Source organism: Labeo rohita, chromosome 14 (genome assembly GCF_022985175.1).
Source record: "Labeo rohita strain BAU-BD-2019 chromosome 14, IGBB_LRoh.1.0, whole genome shotgun sequence".
Lineage (NCBI taxonomy): Eukaryota > Metazoa > Chordata > Actinopteri > Cypriniformes > Cyprinidae > Labeo > Labeo rohita.
Window position 1 is genome coordinate 6953950 of NC_066882.1, and position 25423 is coordinate 6979372.

The following is a 25423-nucleotide window of genomic DNA, read 5'->3' on the forward strand; positions in this document are numbered from 1 at the left end:
TCATTCGACAATGACATGAACCTGAATGTGGATCAGCAAAATGGAGAAACAGGATTAGTCATGTTTGCTTAGGCACAGCATGGTGTAGGGGAGGCTGTTATTAAGCATATGTAGTTATGAAATCCGTGACATATACCACTGGAGGGGCTGCAGATGGCAGTGGAGGACAGGGGCGTGAGCGGCTATCCGGGAGGTCCATCCTTTTAGGAGGGGTAGGGGGTCTCAAAGACAGTGTCTGTGTGCGCCGTCCTGATATCTGAGGCCTAGGGTTAATGCGGACGGACAAGGAAGCTACGTGTCTCTCCAGCTCCCTAGATGGAAGGTGTAAGTAGGGCTGCTTTGCTTGTGAAGAGCATGAGGTTTGGTCTTCTGTGGACAGCAGTCTTTGGGAGTGGACATTATGCTCTTGTGAGATACTGTTGTTCTGTGGTGGTTCTCTCATTGTATAAAAAGGTGTGGACGTGGTTGCCTTGGAGAATAAACTCTTTGTGATAAACAGTTGATTGTTATGGACAGACACAACTGAAAAGTTTCTCTCATGTACTTGTGTGGCAATGAGAACACAAACATTACAAATGTGACCCTGGAACACAAAACCAGTCTCAAGTTGCATGGGTATATTTGTAGCAATAGCCAACAATACATTGTATGGGTCAAAATTATCAAATTTTCTTTTATGCCAAAATCATTAGGATGTTAAGTAAAGATCATGTTCCATGAAGATATTTAGCAAATTTACAACAGCTAATATATCAAAACTTAATTTTTTATTAGTAATATGCATTGCGAAGAACTTCAACTTTAAATGTGATTTTCTCAATATTTAAATTTTTTTGCACCCTCAGATTCCAGATTTTCAAACAGTTGTATCTCGGCCAAATATTGTCATATCCTAATAAAACCATACATTAATGTGAAGCTTATTCTCAATTTCAGAAAAAATGACCCTTATGACTGGTTTTGTGGTCCAGGGTCACAAATGAGGAGAGAAAATAAATTAAATAAAATTAAAATTTATAAATTCTCTGCAAACGGAAAGGAAACTGAAATGAACTTTTCAGTATGTAAAATAAAAACAAACAGGTACTTTCATAAATAAGGTGCAAACTAGGACCTGAACCTCTTTATCATCAACCTATTTTGTGATTTTTGCAACCATGCTGTATTTTCTTTTATTTTCTTTTATTTTTTTCTATTCTATTCTATTCTATTCTATTCTATTCTATTCTATTCTATTCTATTTTATTTTACCAGCATTTGGTGGTATACAGTATAAAGTAAAAACCTACAATTTGAGATATTTCAGAAATTCAATAATTTCTAAATAAAATAAAAAATAAATAAAATCTAAATAAAATATTTGCTGGTGACTCAATTGTTTGGGTCCAAATATTTGTTCATTCATTCATTTATTCATTCATTCATTCAGTATGTATGTATTTATGTATGTATCCAAATTGTATTTTTTATATGTATATATATACACACACAGACACACACACACACACACACACACACACATTGTATATATTGTAGTGTTGCAATCTATGTCACAAATTGTAAATAATGTCTAATCATGTTTTATTTTTATTTTATTTTATTTACCCGCATTTGGTAGTATACAGTATGAAGTAAAAAAAAAATAAATTACAATTTAAGATATTTCATAAATTCAGTATTTTCCAAATAAATAAATAATATATATACACACACACACACACACACACACACATATATATATATATATATATATATACACTTTTTTAGCTAATGTATTCTTCTTTAGATTAATTTCAGATTACTTTTTTATGCATTATTAATGTAAGCTTAATGTAAGAACTGCAGTGGATTTGTGATAAGAAGCTAATAATTAATTAAATCATAAAAAGTATAATTATTTCAAGACTTGAATACTAAAAATATAAATAATGTATTTGTTACCTTGCCTAGTCAAAGGTAAATGCAGTGACACAGTATGATTTTTAGAGAGGAAAATGTAAAGGAAAAAAAAGAATTAGGGACAATCAATAAATTATGAATAATTTACCGCCATTGTGTAAATAATGTGTAATTAAGTAATCCATAAAAAGTAACTGTAATCTGATTATGCGAATTTTAAAATGTAATATACTCAAATTACAAATACTTAATTTTTGGAATCTAATTACGTAATCCCAATTACATGCAAACAGTAATGCTTTTCAAAAACATAATGGGAAACAGAAGTGTTCTCTATTTGTTATTACAAACAGTACAGAGAGTTCTTTGATAATAACTGAGAGCTTTACTTTGTGCTCTGTTTTCAAACACTAGAAATGGGTGTGACCGGTACAGTTAAAAAAAAAAATGTCATTAATAAAACCTGTCAAATGGACTTCCACAGGCATTTCCTGAGGAAGGAAAACCTCCAGCAATAGTAAGGCTGGGAAAAACAAATAAGTGAAGTAAACACAGCAGAACATACTGGTGTAGGTGACTTTTTATCCTGAAAGATGGGCCTGACACTTCTGTAGCCTTTAGCTGCCAGAGAAGAAGACCACACGTCACCATTTCTCAGACCATCACTGGTACTGCTGCCGGGCCTCCAAAAATCTGACAGGACACAAACAAAACACTTGAAAGTGTTTCATATAAACCAATTATAGGTTTGTAAACATTCAGGATGCGCGCGCATCATGGTTGCAGAAAACCCCGGAGAGAATTACATGGATACGGTACAAAATAGTTACATTTAAAAAGATTATACATTATATTGATTAGATGTCATTTTCAAAAATGTTCTCTGCATATTATAAGACCTTGTCACCCAGTGATAAGCACTGTTAATCAACGAAATTGACGTTAGATAGTCTGATATAGTCTTACAGATTCATAACGGGGACGACGGTTTTTAAGTGGCTGTCTGTGGAGCCATGGAATAAAAGAATAAAAAAAGGTAAATTTGATTTTATATTTAAAAATGTTGACATTATCTTGCAATTCCGAGATTATATCTCACCATTCTAAAAAATAAAAACAACTCATTCTCTCTTTTCCCCACGGCTCAGAATAGGAGTTTATATCCCACACTTCTGGCTTTTTTTCCCTCAGAATTGACAAACACTATTTTTGAGTTAAATTGAGTTATAAAGTCTGAATTAGAAGATATAAACTTGCATTTGCGAGAAAAAAGTCAGAATTGTGAGATAAAATAAATAAATGTTATGTAAAAATTGTAATAGTAATAGGTTTAAATAATATTTCATACTGTAACTGTAGGGCTAACACAATACGTCCCCTATTAACAGCATATGTGAATATTATGTAGACCTATTGTTTAACCCCCTAACTGTCACTGTTCTATATACGGGACGCCTACGTTTACTCCACCATATTACAAATAAATCCTAATCTAATCATGACAAACTATATATTGTTATAAAGGTATAAAGACTAAATAGATATTATACCACTGTTTTGTGTTACAAATGATGTAGGAAAAGTAATAGATTAATTTATGACAAAAGTGCAAAAGTCAAAAATCTACATCATAACAGGAGTTCTGACCTTTGTCACAAAAAGACTTTCTTCGTTGCCTTTTCATAAGAAATTATATATCAGTTGAAAACTTAAAAACTCAAAAATTCATCCTTTGAAAACAATTTTAAAATCAGACATTGCATTACCATAGAAAATCATCTTACAAAATGTTTTCGTTCATGAATTATAAAAAATTAAGTTAGAATAGTGCATTTTAATGTATGTAAATTTTCACGTCTATGTCACTCCCATTTTTGAACATAGAAGTGAATATTTACATAAATTTACAAAAAACACAATTTGCTGAGTCAGCTTAAAATAATTTGTTACCCTGCTGCCTTAAAATTTTAAGTTCAGTCAACTAAAATAAGTTTATTCAACTTGAAATGTTAAGTTGTACTAAGTAACAACTTAGTAACTTAGTACTTAGATATTTGTGTTCGCTAAACTTAACAGATGGGTAACCCAGCTGCCTTAAAATTTTAAGTTGATTCAACTCAAATATCTAAGTTGTCACTTAGTATAATTTAATATTTTAAGTTGAATAAACTTTTTTTGAGTTGACTAAACTTAAAATTTTAAGGCAGCCAGGTTACAAATTATTTTAAGTTGACTCAACAAATTGCTTTTTACAGTGTAGACGTTAATTTTATTTAAAGGGTTAAATAAAATTTATGTTTTAAAATCATAGCAGTTTTCATTCATAGTATCTACGTTTAAATGTATGCGTTTAGCTTCAAATGGTGTCTTTGATGACAGTATTGTATAAAAATAATTTTCTGGCACCAAAAGGCACCAAACATTTTTTTGATGGATTTTACTTATGTACCTCCACTTGTTACCAGTGTTTTTTTGCAACCACTATGCTCGCACAGCTGCAAGTGACGTAACTGTGACGTCTACTCCAAATTGGTCTATACAGTACATATATACAAAATATTTGACCACAGAATGCCACTATTGAGTATGAATGAATATGAACAGCAACAGCAATAAAAGATACTTATCTTCTCAAAGCATATGTATTTATTTGCAAAATAAAATAAAATAATAAAATAAAATAAAATAAAATAAAATAATAAAATACAGCTTGCTTACCTGAATCTTTAGATTGTGATTCAGAGTCTGCATGGGTTAAAATGAGATAAGAAAACTTTGTTAACTCAAGCAAAGGATCCACTCAGCACCTAATGCAAATAAGGTATTCACTCATTAGTGATTCATGTTTTAGTGGACTATGTGGCTCAACAGTGCATAAATTGCATCCTTAATTTATTCCAAACCACTGCTTCAGCTTTTAAAACAACAGATGAATGGAAGACAGAAAAATATATGACAGCAAGAAGAAAGACAGAGGGGTGACGTGAGAAAGTTGTACATATAAAGGAGGTTCCCCTTTACATTTTACAAAGAAAATCTGGCACTTCTGAACTAATTCAGAAATGCTGTTTTAAAAACACACAATTTTGTCTTAAATAAACACTCGACAAAAGTCAAAAGGCTAAAAAAAAACTATTCTTTCGATTTCTTTGACATAACAACCTTTGCTCATTAAACACAGTGCTAAATGAACAGCGGTCTAACTCTGTCCTGAATGGGTCGTGTTTGTTCAGTTAGCTCATTCCTGCAGCACCTCGACCGCCCGCAGACTAATTAAACAATGGAGAATATGTGTGTGTGAGGTCATAGTCCATGAGACTGCTCAAACAAAAAGGGTCACCCCCAGAGGAAACTGTGCTGTGAGAGACGGAGGGAAAAAGCCTGAGGTATACAATTGTTGCCATGGAAGTCCACAACTATGGCAACAATCTGGCCACTGTGAGCTGCTTTTTCCCTTTAAGCAAAGGAAAAGAGCGCTACCGCTCTCAAACATTCCTTAAGAAGCTGCGAGCACAAGAATGAGAGGGTGGGCAAGAGTACAAGAGAGGAGAAAGAAAGAAAGTGAGGGAGAGAGGCTGTGGTAGGACATAAGATGCAGCAAGACAAAACACAGATGTGGGATGAGTGACGTTGAGTGCAGGGAAGAGGAATTCCTGCTCGCGGTGTCTGAGTAAACACACCATCACATTTAACACCGGCAGCAATGTGCGCCACTGCTCACATGTAATGCTTATGACAAACAGGAAAATATGAATATCAGCCACTCGTTTTTATTTAAGCAACTCAGATGTTTCATGCATTATTGTAGATTTAAGGTAACGTGATCTGTTTCCTGATACCTGTGAGCGTGTATAGGTTTGGTGAGCTCTGGATTCTCTTCATGGGGGTTAGAGTGAGTGAAAGCGTGGCGCTTTTGCGGACATGTCCTCCACTGTCTGTGAAAAGCGCAGTAGCACATGCAAACACAAATGCACATGCATCAATACCGTTGCACGGCAAGATAACTGTGACTCAGCAAGCAGAGCAATGTTGAAACGTCCTTAGCAACACAACAATATACAATGCAAAATTATTTCACATGGCAGGATGGATAGTTTTGTTTTTGTTGGACGTGGAAGAATGGGTGGATGTGTTGTGGTCTGACTGACTAAACACTTTAAACCGCTTCTTTTCAGTGTTTATGTGGTTCCCACACATTTTGACTTCTATCATTTTTCCACGACTCCCTTTTCATTTCAATTTTCCAGTCATTAGTGATTAAAGGAGATAAACTAAGCATACACAAAAAATGTACAGAGTACTGACTATAGAAATCCATAGAAATTTTCCATAACTTTTTAAAATGTGAAATCACACTTTTTCACTGATACATTTCCTGTCATTTTAAGATTTAAGATTTTTTTTTTAGTTAAGCTTTGCACCACAGGAATAAATTACATTTTAAAACACACTACCAGTCAAAAGTTTTTGAACAGTAGAATTTTTAATATTTTTAAAGAAGTCAAAAAACATGCTCACCAAGCCTGCATTTATTTGGTCCAAAGTACAGCAAAAACAGTAACATTTTGAAATATTTGTACTATTAAAATAACTGTTTTCTATTTGAACATATTTTGAAATGTAATTTATTCCTGTGATTTCAAAGCTGAATTTTTAGCATCACTACTCCAGAAATGTTTCTAATATTTTGATTTGCTGCTTGAAAAAAAATATTATTATTATTATAACAGCTGAGTAGATTTTTTTCAGGTTTCTTTGATGAATAGAAAGTTCAGAAGAACAGTATTTATCTGAAATAGAAATCTTTTGTAACATTATAAATTCATATTTATAAATTCACAAATTCAATATCATTACTTTTGATCAATTTAAAGCATCCTTGCTAAATAAAAGGATTAATTTCTAGAATTTCTCACGGGAATAAATTACATTTTAAAATTTATTTAAATAGAAAACAGTTATTTTAAATAATATAAATATTGCACAATATAACTGCTTTTGCATTATTTTGGATCATATAAATGCAGGCTTGGTGAGAAGAAGAGACTTCTTTAAAAAAAAAAAAAACATCAAAAATCTTACTTTGGACTGGTAGTGTATATCCAAATAGAAAACAGTTTAAATTGTAATTTCACAATATTACTGTTTTTACTGTATTTTTAATTAAATAAATCTTGCCTTGGTAAGCATAAGAACATAAAAAAAATCTTACCAACCTCAAACCTTTAAACAGTATATATCAGAATAATAGTAATTCTGTTCAACATAGAAATTAAATATCATCTAATATGTGTCAGAAATCTAATTACGCATTAGCCGCAAGTGTTTTCTAAGAAGTCCTGGCATCCAAGGTTGCCACAACTGAAGCAGAACCTAAAAGTGAGGACACTTCAAGACTATTTTGCAAATTGACAGGGTAGGGTGTTGGCACTGCCAGATGTAGCCAGACGGATTTCCTTTTCCTTGACTGTTAAACCTCTGGATGTCAAAAAGGCAGTTTGGGTGCCAAAATCATTGTCAAACTCTGAAAAGACAGAGTTCTCAAAGAAAGTCAGCCAAGAAATAAGAACACCCCCTGCACAGCTTTTCTCAGAATCCCTGAGATGAATACAAAATCACATGCTCTGCCCTACAAAAACAAGTCCTGTTGAGCCTGCGTAAAGAGAAATGCACATTTCATTCATTTCTGCCTTGTAACACTTGATTAGAGTCAATGAAGTGTTTACTTTGTTACTTGTTTGTATATGTTGCTGTGGCTGGTAGGCAATAAATTCTAGGGCTGTCAAGCGATTAATCGTGATTAATCGCATACAAAATAAAAGTTTGAGTTTGCTTAATATATGTGCGTGTACTGTGTGTAATTATTATGCATATGTAAATACAAACACATTCATGTATATATTTAATAAATATTTACAATATATATATATATATATATATATATATATATAAATATTTTGTACATAACGTATTTCTTTTAAATATATACATTAAGTTGTGTGTATTTATATATACATAATAATTACATACAACACACACAAATTTGTATGCGATTAATCGCAATTAATTGTTTGACAGCCCTACCCTCCCTTTTTTTTGCCCTCTAAAGGGCCAAATCTACTTCTACTTGGTGGACTCTTCAGCCACATAGTATATTATAATTAATAATAGATAAAGTTATCTAAAGACCACACATTGCTGTAATATTTCTATTGATTTCTCAAAACAAGAAAAACTCAAGAAATATTTTTCAAGAGCACAAAAGCAAGCCAAAACGAGCGGTTTTGTTTACTACACACACTGAAGCTCGCGTTTATCTCGCTGTGATTTTAGCATCTGTCTTCTCACTAAATGAGGACATAAATACATGAACAATATCTGCTGAGAGTCACTTCATGAGCATTTGACCATTCCATTTTAGGAAAACTAGCGTTATACACACAGAAATGTAAAGGTAGACACGGCAACCCGTCAAAATAAAAGTCCGGTTTAACCTGAAGACATTGTGCCAGATATATATTACTACTACTACTACTACTAAAATTAAACAAACATTATTTATTAGGGTATAATCACAAACATTTCTTTTATGTTTGAATTTTAATAGTAAATTCCCTTTTGTTCGCCAAAAAACAGTTTGCTTAATTTTCAATGATTAAAAGATAAGTGAAATTAATGTTTTATGGCATCACTTGATAACCAGAACATTTTAAATACACAACACAGAATTTCTGAGGGTAAAAAAAACTTTCATAAGGCTATTTTAAAAATACATTTGAATAAATTAAGTATGCATTCAAATAATTAGAAATTAGATTTTGATAACATTAAAACATATGGTGACACAAAATAAAACATTTCAGGGTCCTAAACATGTCATTTTTGTTAAACCATTATTAAATTGATGTGAAATTGTATAAGTTTCATGATTTTAATTAATTAGACAAGCTCTTTGATTAATATAATAAAATTTTATTTAACCACTAAAAAGGAGTTGAGAACGGGAAAAAATAGAATCCAGAAAAATTAAAACAGAAAAAAACGGAATTTGGGTAAAAATAAAACAGATTTCGTAAGGCCCCTATTTATGCTAGGTAATGATTAATACATTCCTATCACTGGCATTTGCATGTTACTCCAAGGTACTTAAAAGAACACCGTGGTACTACAGTACTTGTTTACAATGTGTTATCACACTAGACACATTTTGTTACATTTCTTTAACGTGCCTTAAATCATTTCAACCATGCAAACTGAAACTGGTTTGAACTTACCTGTGTTCATATTGAAGATCTCTCCTTCTTGTGGTGTCTTGATGTCACACAGTCCTGAAAGACATATTAAAAATCAGCGACCCGTACTCCTTGGCAAGTAAAGCATTGATTTATCCATGTGTACAGCATGTATGAGTGCAGGTAGCATGGTACAGGCGGCCCGTTTCTTCCCGGCACGCCAGCATGCTAGCAAGTGTCTAATGTGGCTGGTTAACATCCCTCTTGGGATATGAGGCCCAAGAGTGAAAGGTGATACAAGCCTGGCGTTTCAGCTCAGAAACACGCAGCGCGGGATCAAAATACACACCATACATACACATATATCTGCACGCATTCTCAGATCTTACACATGACCACTTTTGGTGTGTCAGAGCGTAACATCTCTTTGAGTTCGTTGCCAGCAAGGAGGAGCAATCACACACTCGTAGGGGGGCTATTGTAACTAATTAAACCCCTGTTTAGTTTGACCTAGATTACTAATTTTTCAGTGATGGATTAACAGCCCATGTGACTCTACTCTGAAAATATCTGACTTATTTTAGCACAAGATGAATATTTCAGGGATGGTCTATGATAGGAACACTGTCACTTAATCACATTATTACATTACTTAACTCATCGGCAGAGGCAAAGTGCTGCAAATATGTCAGATAGGAGACACCGTGAGCGTGTGCTCATGTGCAAGACGCATGGCTCGCTTTCAGAGTGCCACGGCAGGCACGTGGGCCACTTGTCACACATGTAGACCACCCGTCGTTCAACACGCAAAGTGTGCTTCACCTGAGACCGTTCTTTGATTGTGGTATGCTGTGCGTTCATAGGTCATGACAAGAGGAAGGTATTCAAATTTGCTATTCTAAACCTTTGTGTTAGGTTACATTTTAAAGGGATAAATGAAATTTCTGTCATCATTTACTTCCAAGCCATTCTTTCTTTCACAGAGCTCATAAGGTTAAGCGTTCGTGCTGCTCTGTTCCAAGTAGTTAATGTGAAGGGTGACCAAAAATGATGGAAAAGCACCATGAAAGATTCATAAAAGAAGTCCATTAGACGTATAGTCCAAGACTATGCTCATATTTAAATTTGATGTTGCAATCGGTTTCGTGCCGCATGAGAACCAGTGACAATTGGCATCTTTGATGTCAAATTCTGACTTGATACATCTTGATGCACCAAATATATACAAAAAACACCAATAAGATCTTAAATCTGCAACAGAGGAAAATACTAGCATTTTGCTTTAAATTTATTTTATTTCAGTTATTTGCTAAGGCAACATTTCTAGTTTCTGATTTATTCTTTATATACTAATATACTATTTAATTTAATATTTTGGATTCGTTTTTTTCCATTTTGATTTAAATTTTTAGTTTTAGTGAATTTGCTATGTGCTTTTGCTATTTTTAGTTTCAGTGTTTTAAACTATTTATATTCATTTACTTTACTGCAGTCAGTAATTTAGTAATTTTGGTCTAACTTATTTTATTTCAGTTATTTGATATTTTTCATTTAGATTTTTAGTTTATGTGCTTTTGTCATTTTTAGTTTCTATTTTAAATATATATTTCTTTTTAGCATTAATTTGTTTTATTTATTACAGTTTACAGTAATTTAGTAATTTTGGTAGTTTAACTTAAACTTATTTTATTTCATTTATTTGCTAATGCAACATTTCTAATTTATTGTTTATATACTAATATAATATTAATATTTTGAATTAGCTTTTTATTTATATTTTACTTTTTAGTTTATGTGTTTTTGTCATGTTTAGTTTCTATTATATATATATATATATGTGTGTGTGTGTGTGTGTGTAAATCATTTCTAATTTATTGTTTATATACTAATATTATATTAATATTTTGAATTTGTCTTTTTTTTTTTTTATTTTAATTATTAGTTTATGTAATTCTGTCATGTTTAGTTGCTATTATCTATTATCTATTATATATATATATTTCTGTTTAGGTTTCATTTATTTTATTTCAGTCAGTATTTTAGTAGTTTTGGTAGTTCAGCTTAAACTTATTTCAGTTATTTGCTAAGGCAACATTTCTAATATCTAATTTATGTACTAATATAATATTAATGTTTTGATTTAGTTTTTTTTTTTTTTTTAGTTTATGTGCTTTTGCCATTTTTGTTTCTTTTTTATATATTTCTGTTATATTTATATTGATTTTATTTCAGTTAGTAAATTAGTAATTTTGGTAATTCATCCTAAACTTATTTTATTTTATTTAGCAGGTTTTTCCCCCCTAATTTTCTAAGTTTTTAAAGTTTAGGTTTTTCATCTAATATCTAATTTTTTCAGCTTTACTGAATTCATTTGAATTAACACAGTTTTCATTTTAGTTAACAATGACACTAATAAAAACTTTTCTTCACAAATCTGCCCTATCGCTTTGCCGCGTTTATGATTTAATGTCAATTTTGAAGCTTAACAGCCTTTAAGCTTAACAACACTATTAAATTTATTTTTAAAAAAGAGCAGTGTCAATACTCTACTAATATATATCATAAAAAATAATAACAAAAATGCATGTACAAAACTACATTTTTGGATACATTTTCTCTTTAAAAGAGTTTGTAAACTCTAAAATTAAACAATTTTAAAAAACAAAACAAAAAATATATCATGCATGGTGTCATCAGTATAGTATAAATAAAGGTAAATAAATATTCACCTACAGCTCTTAATAAAACATTGAGCCAAAGAGGATTGCCCCATGCTGTGCTCCATTAAAAACACACCCAGAGGTCATCCTCAAAATAAATCTTCAGACACCACAGCCAATAAATCTGGTCAAAAACACAGCGGACACTTTTGCCTGTGATACCACTGGACTTGGGTAAATCAAAGGTTGTAATGACCTGTCAGCAGTAAATGAGGAAAAGATTATGATATTGGATTTCAAGGGTGCAGACTTGTGGCGACAGAACAGCTGGAGGGGAAGGGATCTGGACACTTGCCTAAGGAATGGACACAGCTCCACATTTATATTCATGAGCAGGGCTCACTCTAGTCATTTATTTATCTATTGGAACATTAGGAATCATTCTGTCTGGGGAAATGCCAGGGAGAGCCAAGCCAATAGGCCACACTCATTTCCATAGCCATCAATATTTCAGTGCGGTCGTCAAATAAATAGCTCCACCATGGAAACGCTCCAAGAGGACAAGCAGTAAACATGAAGGCTTCTAAACACTAGTTTATGCTGAAAATTAATTTAAAAAGCTAGTAGACTGAGCATGCATATTTTTGACAGCAAAATCTGCAGCATGCGAGCTTAACATTTTGCAGCATTTACATTCAATGAAGTGCATACTCAGTGGGAAATACTGCAGGCAGGATTGATTTTATCCATAAGGATTTGATTGGATTGTGATTGCTAAGCTATGATACTATCGGTTAATTTTTTCTGACTACATGGACTTTGTTATGTCAGCAGAAAAGAAGTTACTTGTTGCAGAGGAAGTGAAAATTGTCACATTTTCATTAAAGACATTAAAATTCTGTCATAATTTAAAGGGGTCATCGGATGCCCATTTTCCACAAGTTGATATGATTCTTTAGGGTATTAATGAAAAGTCTATAACATACTTTGGTTAAAAATTCTCAATGGTAGTGTAAAACAACACCCTTTTTACCTTGCCAAAATCAGCTCTGCAAAAATCATCCCATTCTGGTCGAGGCTGCTTTAAATGCAAATGAGCTCTGCTCGCCCCACCCCTCTGTTCTCTCTGTGGAGTGACGAGCCTGTTTACTTTAGCAGCGTTTAGTCGCTAAACTTGCTAACTAGCAGGTTTTTAGGAAAGGCGATCGCAAAAATCCATAAAAAAACCCTTATACTCACTTCAGCTGTAAGTGAAGCTGGATCACGAATGATTTGCGTGAACATAGATGCATTTATGTAGATCAGGAGGTGTATTCTCTTCACAAACACACGTAATCCACTGTATCTTCAGCAGTTCAGATGTCAGGTGTAAATGATGACCACTATGTTCATTATTACATCTGGCAACACAACACCTCAATCACTCAATCTGAGATATTCTTGTCTATCTTACATCCCTGCTCCAGCATCTAAACAATAGAAGTTGGACTGTTACAGCTCATTTAGGGCGGGTCTTAGGTAAGACGCTCATGTCAATCAACTATCGTGGGAGCGGCCTCTATCATGTGTCGCCACACCAACAGGCATCTGAGAATGGCTCCATTTGAAAAAGGGGATATTATTTTTACAAATTAATTAAAAACCACTGCATGGATTTTTATCATTATATTCTTAGTATAAAAAAAAATGCATTTTAATATTTCAGTAATTTTAACAGTAAAATTGTGCTGGAGATGCACAATTCTGAACAAACTGAGAATCAGAATTTTTTTTGTTTCAAATAGAGATTACAATCTCCCACGATTCTGAACTAAGCAAAATAAAATGTAATTTACCAGAGTCTGTGACAACCTACTAACTGCCTTATTCTGTTCAAAAATGTTTAATTAATTTGAATGAATTATTAAAGAAAATTGTTTGTATGAATGATTTATTGACTCAAGGTCCGAAATTCTCGTCCAAAAAGTTTACACATTAAAAATAAATACAACCTCATGTTGTGTCCATCACGTTTACTAAAATTCGGATCAAATTTTCTGCATTTTTTGCATTTGTAGCAAGCATTTACAGAGAATAAAATGATGAAAAAACATGAAAAAATGCATGAGAAAATTTCTGACTTAATTTGCAAGGACCTTCACTCATAAATGCTTCACTTGTTCCATTACTGAATGAATCAGCGTTTTTGAATGAATCTCTTGAATGAATGAGTCAATGACAATTCTTTTTTTAACAGTCACTTGGCAAAACAATGTAATCAACATTGTAATCAATAAACCTTATTTAAAGCGCAAATTTGACGTAAAAATGACATTAAAAAGATGATTTACTGCATTTTGATCAATACCATAGACATCAGTGTTTATATCCAAACTATAAACTTTTATCCCAGTACTTTTCACGTCGCATCATCAGTTGGCCCTATTGGCAACACTGAATGTAAACAATGCAACTGAACTGAATGAACTGAACTGAACAGTACTACAGACTGCCAAAAGTTATAACAAATCAAGGAGAAGAGTGCCAAAAATGGTTTGATGAACAAAAGACGTTTGTGCTTGGCCAGACTGAACCAGGATTTCCAGGGCAAGAATCTTGACAACATTCATCTTTGTTCGGTCAGGTAGGTGAAATATTAGGTTAATATCTATTTAATCATGCACGTATGTATCTTTACCACCTATTAACTTTACTTTGTCAAAATATCGAGCCATTTCCTGCTTACTGAGTCATTCTCTATATGATTTAGCAGCTTCCACATGTTACTTCTGCGGCTTAGACAGCATAAATTAGCAGAACAATTTATTCAGTAGTACATTAACCATACAACTTGTGCTGTTGTTTACATCCAAGTATCTCCAATATGGCCGCGTATCTGGGTAACTGACCAAACCATGATGTACAGTAAGTGAGCTGTTTCATATCTAAACATGATAACTGTTCTCTAACCTTTTTTCTTTAGAATAAAGTTAATGTATATGCGCTGATGAATCATAGGCATACTAGGGATGATTACTAAACTGGGTCAGTTTCGATTCCATGCCGTTTTTAAACACAAGCTAAGTTAAAATACACACTCGTACTGTTTGTACATGGACGGTGCTATGACGATCATGTTGTTCTGTTTTGATGGCTTATTTATAGTCAGATTTGTCAGACTTCTGTGTAAGGACTGGACACTGGCCATTTTCACCTCAGCCTAAAAGCCTTTACCAGAAGTCAGAGATGAGAACATGTCATTCATCTCCATGAGTAATGCTCCAGCGCCAGGTCGAAGAAAAATAAAAACAGCTACGCTGCCAATTAAATCAGTAGACAAGAGCTAAGAGAGAACCGAAGGCATTAATGGATTCGGTCTTAACATTTATTAGCCTGTTTATCTGTGATGAATTATTCAAGACCGGAAGGGAACAAGTTTTCAGAGGCTATAATTTGCTGTCTTCAAAGCAGCTTTATGCACTCTTTTATACACAGATTATTTAGATTTACAGATATATTCATTAAAATAAATGTAAGTCACACAATCGGGCTTATGCTGCAAGCATAGAGTTTGGAATGACTTTGTAAATGTATAAAGTTAAAGTGATTAGCTTTATAGGTAATAAAACCCCTATGGGTTTTGTAATTCTTTTAGTGATGTTAGTTTAAGTTTAAACGTATGCATATTTATAAAATGGCATGAAAACAAAGCAAAAAATACTACTCTGAATGGAATATTCTACCAGAGAAAACAGAACTTTTTTGTTCTGGATGCTTTTATGTGCATAGTCTGATAACAGTAATTGCATTCCCTTTAAAAGCTATGGATTATGCTGATGCTTATCCTACCTGTTGGAGATTCTATTATGGATGTCTTGAAATAGATGTTCTCAGAAGAACAATTTAATGGTTACATTACGGCTCCTGCCTTTCCTGACGGTAAAAACATAACATCCCAGTAATGGGCTCTCTCGAATCCCCTAAGTAAGACACTAATATGCTGGATATGCTGCTTGTATTCTCCAAAATAGGAAGAATCTCTTGCATTTCATCAGGGATTTCCAAACGGGCTATTTATAAGAGCATCAGAATCAGGACACAAAAAGCTCTGTGTTCTCCTAAATGGTAACTTTTGAATCACAATTACATTAAGTTGGGAACTGTGCATGTTTGCTGCAGTGCTTTCCGTTTGATGTAACAAGACCAACACATAGTTTCTAAAGCCTCAGATAATTGCTTAAATTGCTCCCATGTGCTTTAGGAGTATAATTTCATTGCTATATCTAGCTCCTAATATAAAATGTCTGTGCAGTACTAGAGTATCTAAGAGTGACCAGAAGTGATAAACATAAATGCTAAAGCTTTTGAAACAGCAACTGTATTTAATATACACTGTAACCTTGGGGTCAGTACGATTAAAGTATACATGCTCAGCAAGGCTGTTGCATTTAATTGATCAAAAATAAGGTAAAAATTGTAATATTGCAAAATATTATTACCATTTAAAATATTTATTTTATTTTTATTTTGATGAAAAGCTGAATTTTCAGCATTGTTAGTCTAGTCTTCAGTGTCACATGATCCTTAAAAATTCTAATATGCTGATTTGCTTTGTCGAAAACACACGTTTTTACATTCTGATACACTTTTTACATGTTAATACTTTTTCCAATACTCTTTTAATAGAAAGTTCAAAATATTTTTTGGATTTTGAAGCCTTTAGTGCTACTTTTGATCAACTTGATTGCATTGATTCATTCTTGCTGATATTAAGGCCATAAACTTTTTTCACCATAGTACTGTATAAATGATAATCCTAATTTTATTTTATTTTTTTTAAAAAAAAGGACTACGAAGTGCAATCATTTTCTTTGGTATCCATAATATAATAAAGATAGCTGCATTGAACTTAATGGAATGAGCCCACATGTGGTCAGTACATCAAAACCAAGTTGCAAAATCATGTTGATAACTGCTCCAAATTTAGTTTTGAGTAACGGATCAGAGTTGTGCACAACATACTTGAACAACTGCTATTTTCAAGCCTTATGCTGCTAGAACTTTTGGTTCACGCAACTTTGAGTGGTTCACAATCCAAATATGGCACGGGCCATTCCTGGTTGGGGACTGCGAGTCTGCATGTTCCCCACTGGGGTTAAATGACTGTGCAAAGTGCACAGCACATGATCTTCCCACAAGAGAAGGGATTGAGTTAAAAGAGCCCCTTGTGATTTAGTATGTTTGTGCCAATAAAGGGTTCACTGGCATCCATGTGAGTGTGAGAGGTTAGATACTGTCCTTAGCTAGAAGCCTATGAGAGGAGTATATTGGGACATCTGCCAAAACTTGAGTCTCTGCTGCGATCCAGCTGGTGGAATCAGCAGGTGCCCCTGCGGGCTCGGGCGGCCAACACATTGTTCGGCAATGTCTCAGTCAGACACTTAACATTTAAACAGCTGGAGATCGAGAGCCACAGCTTCCCTCGACAAAACAATCAGCCACACTAAAAGTTCACAGTTTAAGAGTTTCCAGATTTAGCTACAGTAGTTGCTTTTCTGACTTCTTTATGGAATTCAAAGAATGTACTGAAGATTAACTTGGACTGCTGTAAAAAGATTGTAAAAAAAATAGGGATGCAAAACTTGAAACTTGATATTGGATTTTTGCTGATATCCGATATGCTGATTAGGGATGGGCGATATTGGCTTAAAAATTTATAACAATAATTTCTGGTATTATTGCGATAACGATATCAATGCCGATAAATAAGGGAATCCAGTTTCTTTAGAGAAAAGTATTATCTTTCCTATTTTTACCCAAAATAGAGCATAACTGAATACACCCGTACAATGTAATGACTGTTTAATGCACTGGAAGCCAGAGGGCGCCCTTTTGCAGAAACTCCACATATGCCTTATAGCAGAAGTAATAGTACTGACCACACTCCAGGAAATCTCGAATCCAGTTATCACTGTAGTTTAATAGAAATAGTATGATTTCTGCCTCATTTTTAGATATGAAGACGTCGACTATTATAAAGTTAATTTAGAGAAAAAGCATGTCAATAAATGATATCTTTGTTGGACAACAGGTTTGTAAACAGGCTCGTGCACATGCAAAACTGTATTGCACATGCGCTACCGTAGACTTTATCATTATTATCACGGGAAGACTAATTTTTTTATCGTAAGGAAAATTTTTACCGGTATATCGAAATGATAAGATATTGCCCATCCCTAATGCCGATACTTTTCAACTCATTTTGACCGATAGCCAATACTGATATATTTCATTTTGTTTTGGAAATGACAAACCAAGTCTCTCCTGAGTGGATATTATAAATTATTTCTCATTTTGGTTAGTTTTTAACAAGAACTAATTTGTTAGAGTTAAATAAACAATAATGAAGTTCTTTTATAATGACAGTTGAATCTTTAAAAATAACTATAAATAAACTATATATCAATTGCTGCATTTATTTATTTATTTATTTTCAGAAAGATGCAGTGGTAACTATAACATTTTATTTTAAGATTTAACACTTGTAGATGGTCTACAGCAAAAGAGTTGTAAAAATTCACATGTGAGTTAACCTATTCCTCTTATCAGCAAGACCTATAGGCATAATTTTTTCATATCAGGCCAGAGCCGATATCTACATTTACAGCCATTATCGTCCAATTCCGATATCACTCCGATAATATTGTGCATTCCTAGTGAAAATCTTGGATAATATTTTTAAGGAAGTCTACAAATAGTTCAAAAAACATTAAAGAAGTATTCTGTGTTCACTGAAAGTTATCAGCAACAACATTTGTATCATAATGTTGTTTTTAACTCAACTTGTCTGTCTTTTTCCTTGGTGGAAAAAAATGAGCAAAAATTAAGGTTAGGGATGGGGCTGCTTTTGTAAAAGCAGAAATGCTAAGCTTATTATTTAATAAAAGCACCTACATTCATTATTCTGTAAAGCTGTAAAGCTGTTTAAATCATCAGTGTTTAAGGTTTTTTATTAAATAAAGTAGTATTCTCGTAGCTTCATGCAGGTCAGAAAGCTCTCGAATTTCATCATAAAAATCCTAATTTGCATTCCAAAGATGAATGAGGGTCTTATAGGTTTGTAACCAAAAATATGTTTGCAAGAGATTTTTCATTTTGGGTGAACTATCCATGTAATTCCTGTAATCCTATGGCTATATTAAAACTGTGAGTAAGTTTTACTTATTATTTTATTTACTTTATCTTAACAGTACATTGCACAAGCTGGAGCTTAATACTTAATAAATATTTAATCATAATAGAAGTACAGAGCTCATTTTATGTTCAGAAATATTGGTATGGGACATACTAAGGTGCAACACTAAGGAACAGTCTCCTTTACAGTGTGTAAAATAGCTTTTAGGAATATTGTCTTTTAGGAATATAATCTTTCCTTTTTTGGTAGTGTTGCCATCTATGGCATCTTCAGTCTGTCTTCTGAATGTTTAGTCTGACAAAGTGCTCATGAGCCGATGTCTTCAGAACGAAATATCCTGATGAAGTCTTTTCTAAACAATTGCAAAACCTCTTTTTTATTCAAGCTCTGCTTTGTGAAGAGAGGAAGGCTTTTAGAGCGTCTTATAATGTATACACATAACGGCCAGTAAAACAGGGACCCAACCTGATAGCCAAGATAAGCAGCCAGCACTCAGCATGCCAGCACCTTCTCCTAGACGCAATCTGACAAATATCTAAATGGGCTGACATTTAAAAAACCAGTTGGACCCATTCCTCTGACAGAAGCACTCCCCTGGGCTGGGAGATTCATCTGCTAATTAGGTGTTTAACCTCTGGAGGGCACCCAAAGTGACAGACTGCTAAGTCTACTAGTCCTCTGACATGGTATCGCCATGCGTACGCCAGCCAATTGGTTGACATCATGTGTGGCTGCTCCAATACATCATTCACAGCAATCTGATTTAAACAGCCACCTGATATCAAAGAGCAGCTCAATAGGCTTTGGGCCTTTTGTATTCAAGTAGGGAAATCCTCAGTATTATTTCAAAACTCTTCAAACGGGCCTACACGCATTAGCAAACAACTAATTGGCTCACAAACATTTCTGAGCAGATCTAAAAGGATTGTAGATTCATGCTATTTAACAGCTGATTTATTCAACAGGTCTTTATTGTGCTACTGTACAGAGGTTGAGAAATATCTGAATATGATTTGCTGACAATATAAAATGAAGCATTGTTGTGAATATTAGGATGATTTCAACGCACGTTGGCTTTGTCAAATAGTTCACTAACTTTGATTCCTTGTGACTTGATGGTATGAGAGTCTGTTAAGACAGATGTTTTAAAAACATCTCTGATTAAAATGTGAAGGGATAGTTTATGATGGGATGGGATTATGAAGGGATAGTTTTAGATTAGATTTGCTTAAAACTGTATGACTGTAGAACATAAAAGAAGATATTTTGTGAAAAGTTTTTTCAAAATCAATATAATTTCCAATATAATTTGTGACCCTGGATGACAAAACTTTATAAATAAAATTTATAAATGTGACCCAGGACCACAAAACCAGTCATATGGGTAAAATTTCTTACATTAAGATATATACATAATCTGAAAGCTGAATACAATAGCTTTCCATTGATGTATGGTTTGTTGGGGTATGACAATATTTGGCCAGGATACTACTATTTGAAAATCTGGAATCTGAGGGTGCAAAAAAATCTAAATACTGAGAAAATCTCCTATAAAGTTGTCCAAATAAAGTTCTTAGCAATGCATATTGCTAATATAAAATTAGGTTTTGATATATTTACGGTAGGAAATTACCTAAATATCTTCATGAAACATGACCTTTACTTAATAACCTAATGATTTTTGGCATAAAAGAAAAATCAATAATTTTGACCCATACAATGTATTTTTGGCTATTGCTACAAATATACCCGTGCTACTTAAAAGAGAAGTCCACTTCCAAAACAAAGATTCACATATAATGTCCTCACCCCCTTGATGTTCATGTCTTTCTTTCTTCAGTCGTAAAGAAATCATGTTTTTTGAGGAAAACATTTCTGCATTTTTCTCCGTATAATGGACTGCTATGGTGCCCCGATTTTAAACTTCCAAAATGCAGTTTAAATGCGGCTTCAAATGATCACAAACTGTAAACGATACCAGCAGAGGAAGAAGGGTCTTATCTAGCAAAACTTATCTCCCTGAACTCTGTGTATTCTGACTCAAGACATTTAGGGTATGTCGAAAAACTCCAATCGTATTTTCTCCCTCAACTTCAAAAATCATTTCAAAATCATCCTACATCGCTGCAGAAGTACAGACCCAGTCTTTGCAAAGTGAACATGCAAAGAAGATCAAACACCCTTAACAAAAAAGGTAAAACAGGGATATAGGACGATTTTGAAGTTGAGGGAGAACAAGAGATGGGAGTTTTTCGACATATCCTAACTGTCATGAACCGGAAAAAAACAGGCCAGGCAGAGTGAGACAAGACGAGCGTTTGACATTAAAAAGTATATAAACTGTATTATTTTTATTAAAATAACTGATCGTTACGCTAGATAAGAGCCTTCTTCTTCCTTCTCCTTCTCGGCTGGGATCGATTACAACTGCATTTGGGAAGTTCAAAATCGGGGCACCATATCAGTCCAAAATGTTTTCCTCAAAACACATAATTTCTTTACGACTGAAGGAAGACAGACATGAACATTGTGGATGACAAGGGGGTGAGTAAATTATTTGTAAATTGTTGTTCTGGAAGTGCACTTCTCCTTTAAGATTGGTTTTGTGGTCCAGGGTCACATTTTATGTTCAACATTCATCAAGATGTAATCTGTTCTACAATTCATCATTGTAATCTGAAGAAGAAGTATATTCAGATTTGAAACGACATGAAGATGAGTCAGAAGATTTCAGTAACAAAAACATTCAAACTGGCAAATGTGATTAATTTGCTATGAATCAGTGTAAGTGAATCAGTTTAAGTGAACTGATTCAAAACTTTTTTTATTTATTTGAATATTCAGTTGAAGTGAATGTAAATTAATTGCTTCATTCATTAACATCATAAAAAATATTGGTTCTATATATTTCTTTAGGTAGTTATATTGGTGCATGAATGCAAATGTTTTAATATCATTTCTGAGAAATATACATTGAATTTTGTGAAAAAATGTTAAAGTAATATCATTTTTTTTTTTTTACTATATTGTCCAGTCCTACAGTGTGCTACTGAGCTGAAAGTATAACAAGGGTTCGGTTTCAGGAAACAAGGACTGGGCACTCCTTTATTATACAAAGTTAAAAATACCACAGTCATGAAAGATCCCTCCCCCATAACAAAAACAGGAGCAGGCCCAGAGTCTGCCAGCCTGCCTCCTGTAAAACATCTTCATGACAGCTTTTCATGCTCCTGTGCTGATATCGTGCCCAGTGCGCGTTAAGCTGTATGTCACATCTGACCTCTCAAAGCTGCTTCTCAAACATTCCCTAGCATAAATCACAGAAGTACCATGCATGTGCATTTTATTAAACTGAAATGAGAAAAAACCATAAGGTCACGTTGAAAGGACTGTGGTGTTGTGATGGACAGTTAATCAATAGATGCCTTACATTACAGAGTGAAATGTAATTTAGCTGATATTAATAAATGTTGTCAGAGAGATGGCAGATTTCAACAAAGGCTCTTTTTAAGTATGACAAGGCGGTCTTATTTCAAACCGTGTACGCGATACATCTGTCTGCGTTGAATCAGTAAAGGCTGGCTATTCTGTTTTGGGCCAGTACACACATAAATCACAGCTCTGAAAGAAAGAACTAACTGACAGAGGCGTGCATATATTTTAAAATTCTTTTTCACCTAGATATTTTATATAGAATTTCATGCTAAAACTTTTTTTAATGTGTTAAGGTTAAAAAAAAAATTGAAGCTACTAACCTGTACTGCATGAAACACTTATTCTACAGTACCAGTGGCATTTTGGCACATTTCACAAGCTTTTTTTTTTTTTTTTTTTTTTTTTGACAATTTTAAAAACTTTAAAAAAATAAGTAGTGTATTTAATATTTAATATTTATTTACTTATTTATTTAATATATTAAATAAATTGTTATCTAACATAAAATAAATATAGCAAGAAATGCAGCTAGTTTTAAACACATTAAATGTCAAATGCTTTGGCTTGTATGACCCCAGAGGTCTTGACCTTCTCTACAGTATTTAACAAATAAAAACATACAGCATCATGATTTTGACAATTTATTGAATTTATACTTAATTAATTGTAGTAAAATAATTATTGCTATTTATTTTAAATACCAAAATAATATTTAGCTGTGACACATTGCATTCAACCCTGTTACCGCTTGAGTTTTTTATTACTATAAATAATAAAAATTGATTATTCAGAATTGTGACACTCAAGAAGTACAATAACTTTATTTTAACTCTTTCTACAGCTTTGTGCATACATATTCTAATTTCATTTACACAATTTTTTAAATTTTAAACAAATTGTAATGTTGACAGCATTCAACCTATATAACCATCTATTACCTACCCTGTTACCCAAGTTATTGTTAAGAACAAATATGTCAAATATTATCAAATCGTCCATTATTTAGTCCCAAACTATCTAGCTACTCCACTGAGCAACGGTCACTTGCAACCCTATTACCCATTTTGACAGGTATTTTTTTGTTTGTTTGTTTTGTTTACTTTTTTTAATTTTACTTATTTTTTCATTTAACAGATTTTGTCTATTTTTTTTTGTCTATTTGTCTATTATTTGTTGGTAGAAAATAAAAATCATAAAAATCAGGGTTTTAGGCTATATTTAGTCCCAAATTATAACAATAACAGTAATAATAATAATATATAAGATGATTAGTTTTTGCATTATAAAATCTAATTATTAAGTTCCTTCTTTTCCTCTATTTAAAATGTCAAATGATACGATGAATCAGTCATTTTTTAATATGTGGTTTATGTTAAATATTTCTTCTATACACTGCACTTTACAGGCTTTTTATTATATTTACAGGCTTATTTTTTTGTATTATTAAAAGTTCATTTTTGTGATATTTACTGGAGAAACGTCTTCCCTATACCACAGCTGACGAATAAATATTTTAAAATATTTGCTAAAATATATACACAATCCCAGACAAAATGAAAGGCAAATCCTTACCAGGCATTAGGACTGAAAGCAGGCACCGGGTCCGAGCTGACTCTGAGCAGGCTCCACGTCCACACTTCTCACTTTAGCCCAGAGGATCCGCTGCGTTTCAGGGTTAAAGTCCCAGACTGCAGCTGGTTTCTGGAGGCAAAAGATGTAAGAAAGTGAGAGGCAAGCCCCCTCTCAGAGCAAGTGCTGTAGTTCGAGCTATTTTCAGATGGAGACATGCACGTCTGCAGGCTGGAAAGTTACTCCACGCCTCTGGGGAAAAGTGACAACATATACAGATCTGTGCTTAAGAAGATCTCTAAGAGTGGTCAAACATGTCAGCTATGCAAGGGCATACCAAATGCGTTAATACGTACAACTTAGGATGACTGTCAGGTGACATTTATAAAATAAATTAAAATCCAGGCAGTTCACTTTAACCAGTTTTATACAGTCGTTTTCTTTTTTATTAATACTTTAACAAAAGTAGCATTATCCATTTTAAGTGCACTTAAGATTTTAAAGCTTAAAGCTCACTCTATTTTTGTCTCTGACGCTTTGTGCTGATGACAGTTTGGGTCTAAACTAACGTTTAGAGTGAAGGAAGTTGTCGTGGAGTCATGCTGCTACTCTATGAAGACAAATTAACTTGCCACTCAATATAATGCGCAACAAATGAACACTCAAGAAGACACCAGGGCCAAAGAATTTCAACGTTTTTTTTTTCTTACTGTTTTGTTCTCAAACATTATAGTCCACATCAGGACAAATTTCACACTTGATTGCTCCTGCAAAGAGTTTTCATGCTGAGATTGACTTTTATTTCTAACAGCACGAGAGTAAGAGCTGCACAGAAGCTCTGACACCTTGTGAGCTGCCCCCTCCTGCTGTGAGAGATGCCGTCACCCAGGAGCTCAGAGAATGTGCAGAGACTGGAGGTGTCAGCACAAACCTGAGCCAAAGAAAACCACCCTGTAAAGCTAACATCACTCATATGCTCGTGCCTGAGATGACTTCGGTCTTACATCAACCGGAGCCTTTAAATTGTAGCTGAATGGAAGGTATCAGGTCATGATCCAGGACTTAGCAAACAGTTTCCTAAAAGTGAAAAATATCACATTATGACCTACATTTAAAGTTTACCAGTGAGAAGGTATAGGATATTGGGATTGTTCTCTAAATATAATTTCAGTCAATACAACAGACGTCTAGCCAAAAATTTGACAGCCATGATTTCACTACACATCATTATTGTAGAGAAAAAAACTTTTTTTATTCTTTCTTCTTGTTTTTTTCACAAAAACAGCACAAAGGTCAAAATTGCAAAAGTATTAGACCTGCAGAAAAAAAAACTCACAGAAGCATCAAAATCCCTAACATATATATATATATATATATATATATATATATTATATACATACTTCATTTATGTAAGTGAGGATAGCAAAATAAAGTAAACTGTGACATAGTATACC

The 25423-nt window shown here is 33.4% G+C and overlaps 1 protein-coding gene across 7 annotated transcripts in view; it reads right to left on the reverse strand.

Annotated features, from left to right (window-relative positions):
- sorbs2b (sorbin and SH3 domain containing 2b) overlaps positions 1 to 25423 on the reverse strand; it is a 61218-nt gene that overhangs the window by 33727 nt on the left and 2068 nt on the right. For 6 of the 7 annotated variants that reach the window (XM_051127996.1, XM_051127991.1, XM_051127994.1 and 3 more), the window contains exons 2-7: positions 23973 to 24101; positions 9174 to 9227; positions 5739 to 5834; positions 4618 to 4644; positions 2465 to 2592; positions 137 to 469 (exon numbers count right to left, since the gene is read on the reverse strand). In XM_051127996.1, coding sequence (XP_050983953.1) covers positions 137 to 469; positions 2465 to 2592; positions 4618 to 4644; positions 5739 to 5834; positions 9174 to 9227; positions 23973 to 23979 — 645 coding nt within the window. In that variant the 5' untranslated portion in view covers positions 23980 to 24101. The remainder of the gene's footprint in view (positions 1 to 136; positions 470 to 2464; positions 2593 to 4617; positions 4645 to 5738; positions 5835 to 9173; positions 9228 to 23972; positions 24102 to 25423) is intronic. The other variant, XM_051127995.1, reaches the window with a different exon arrangement.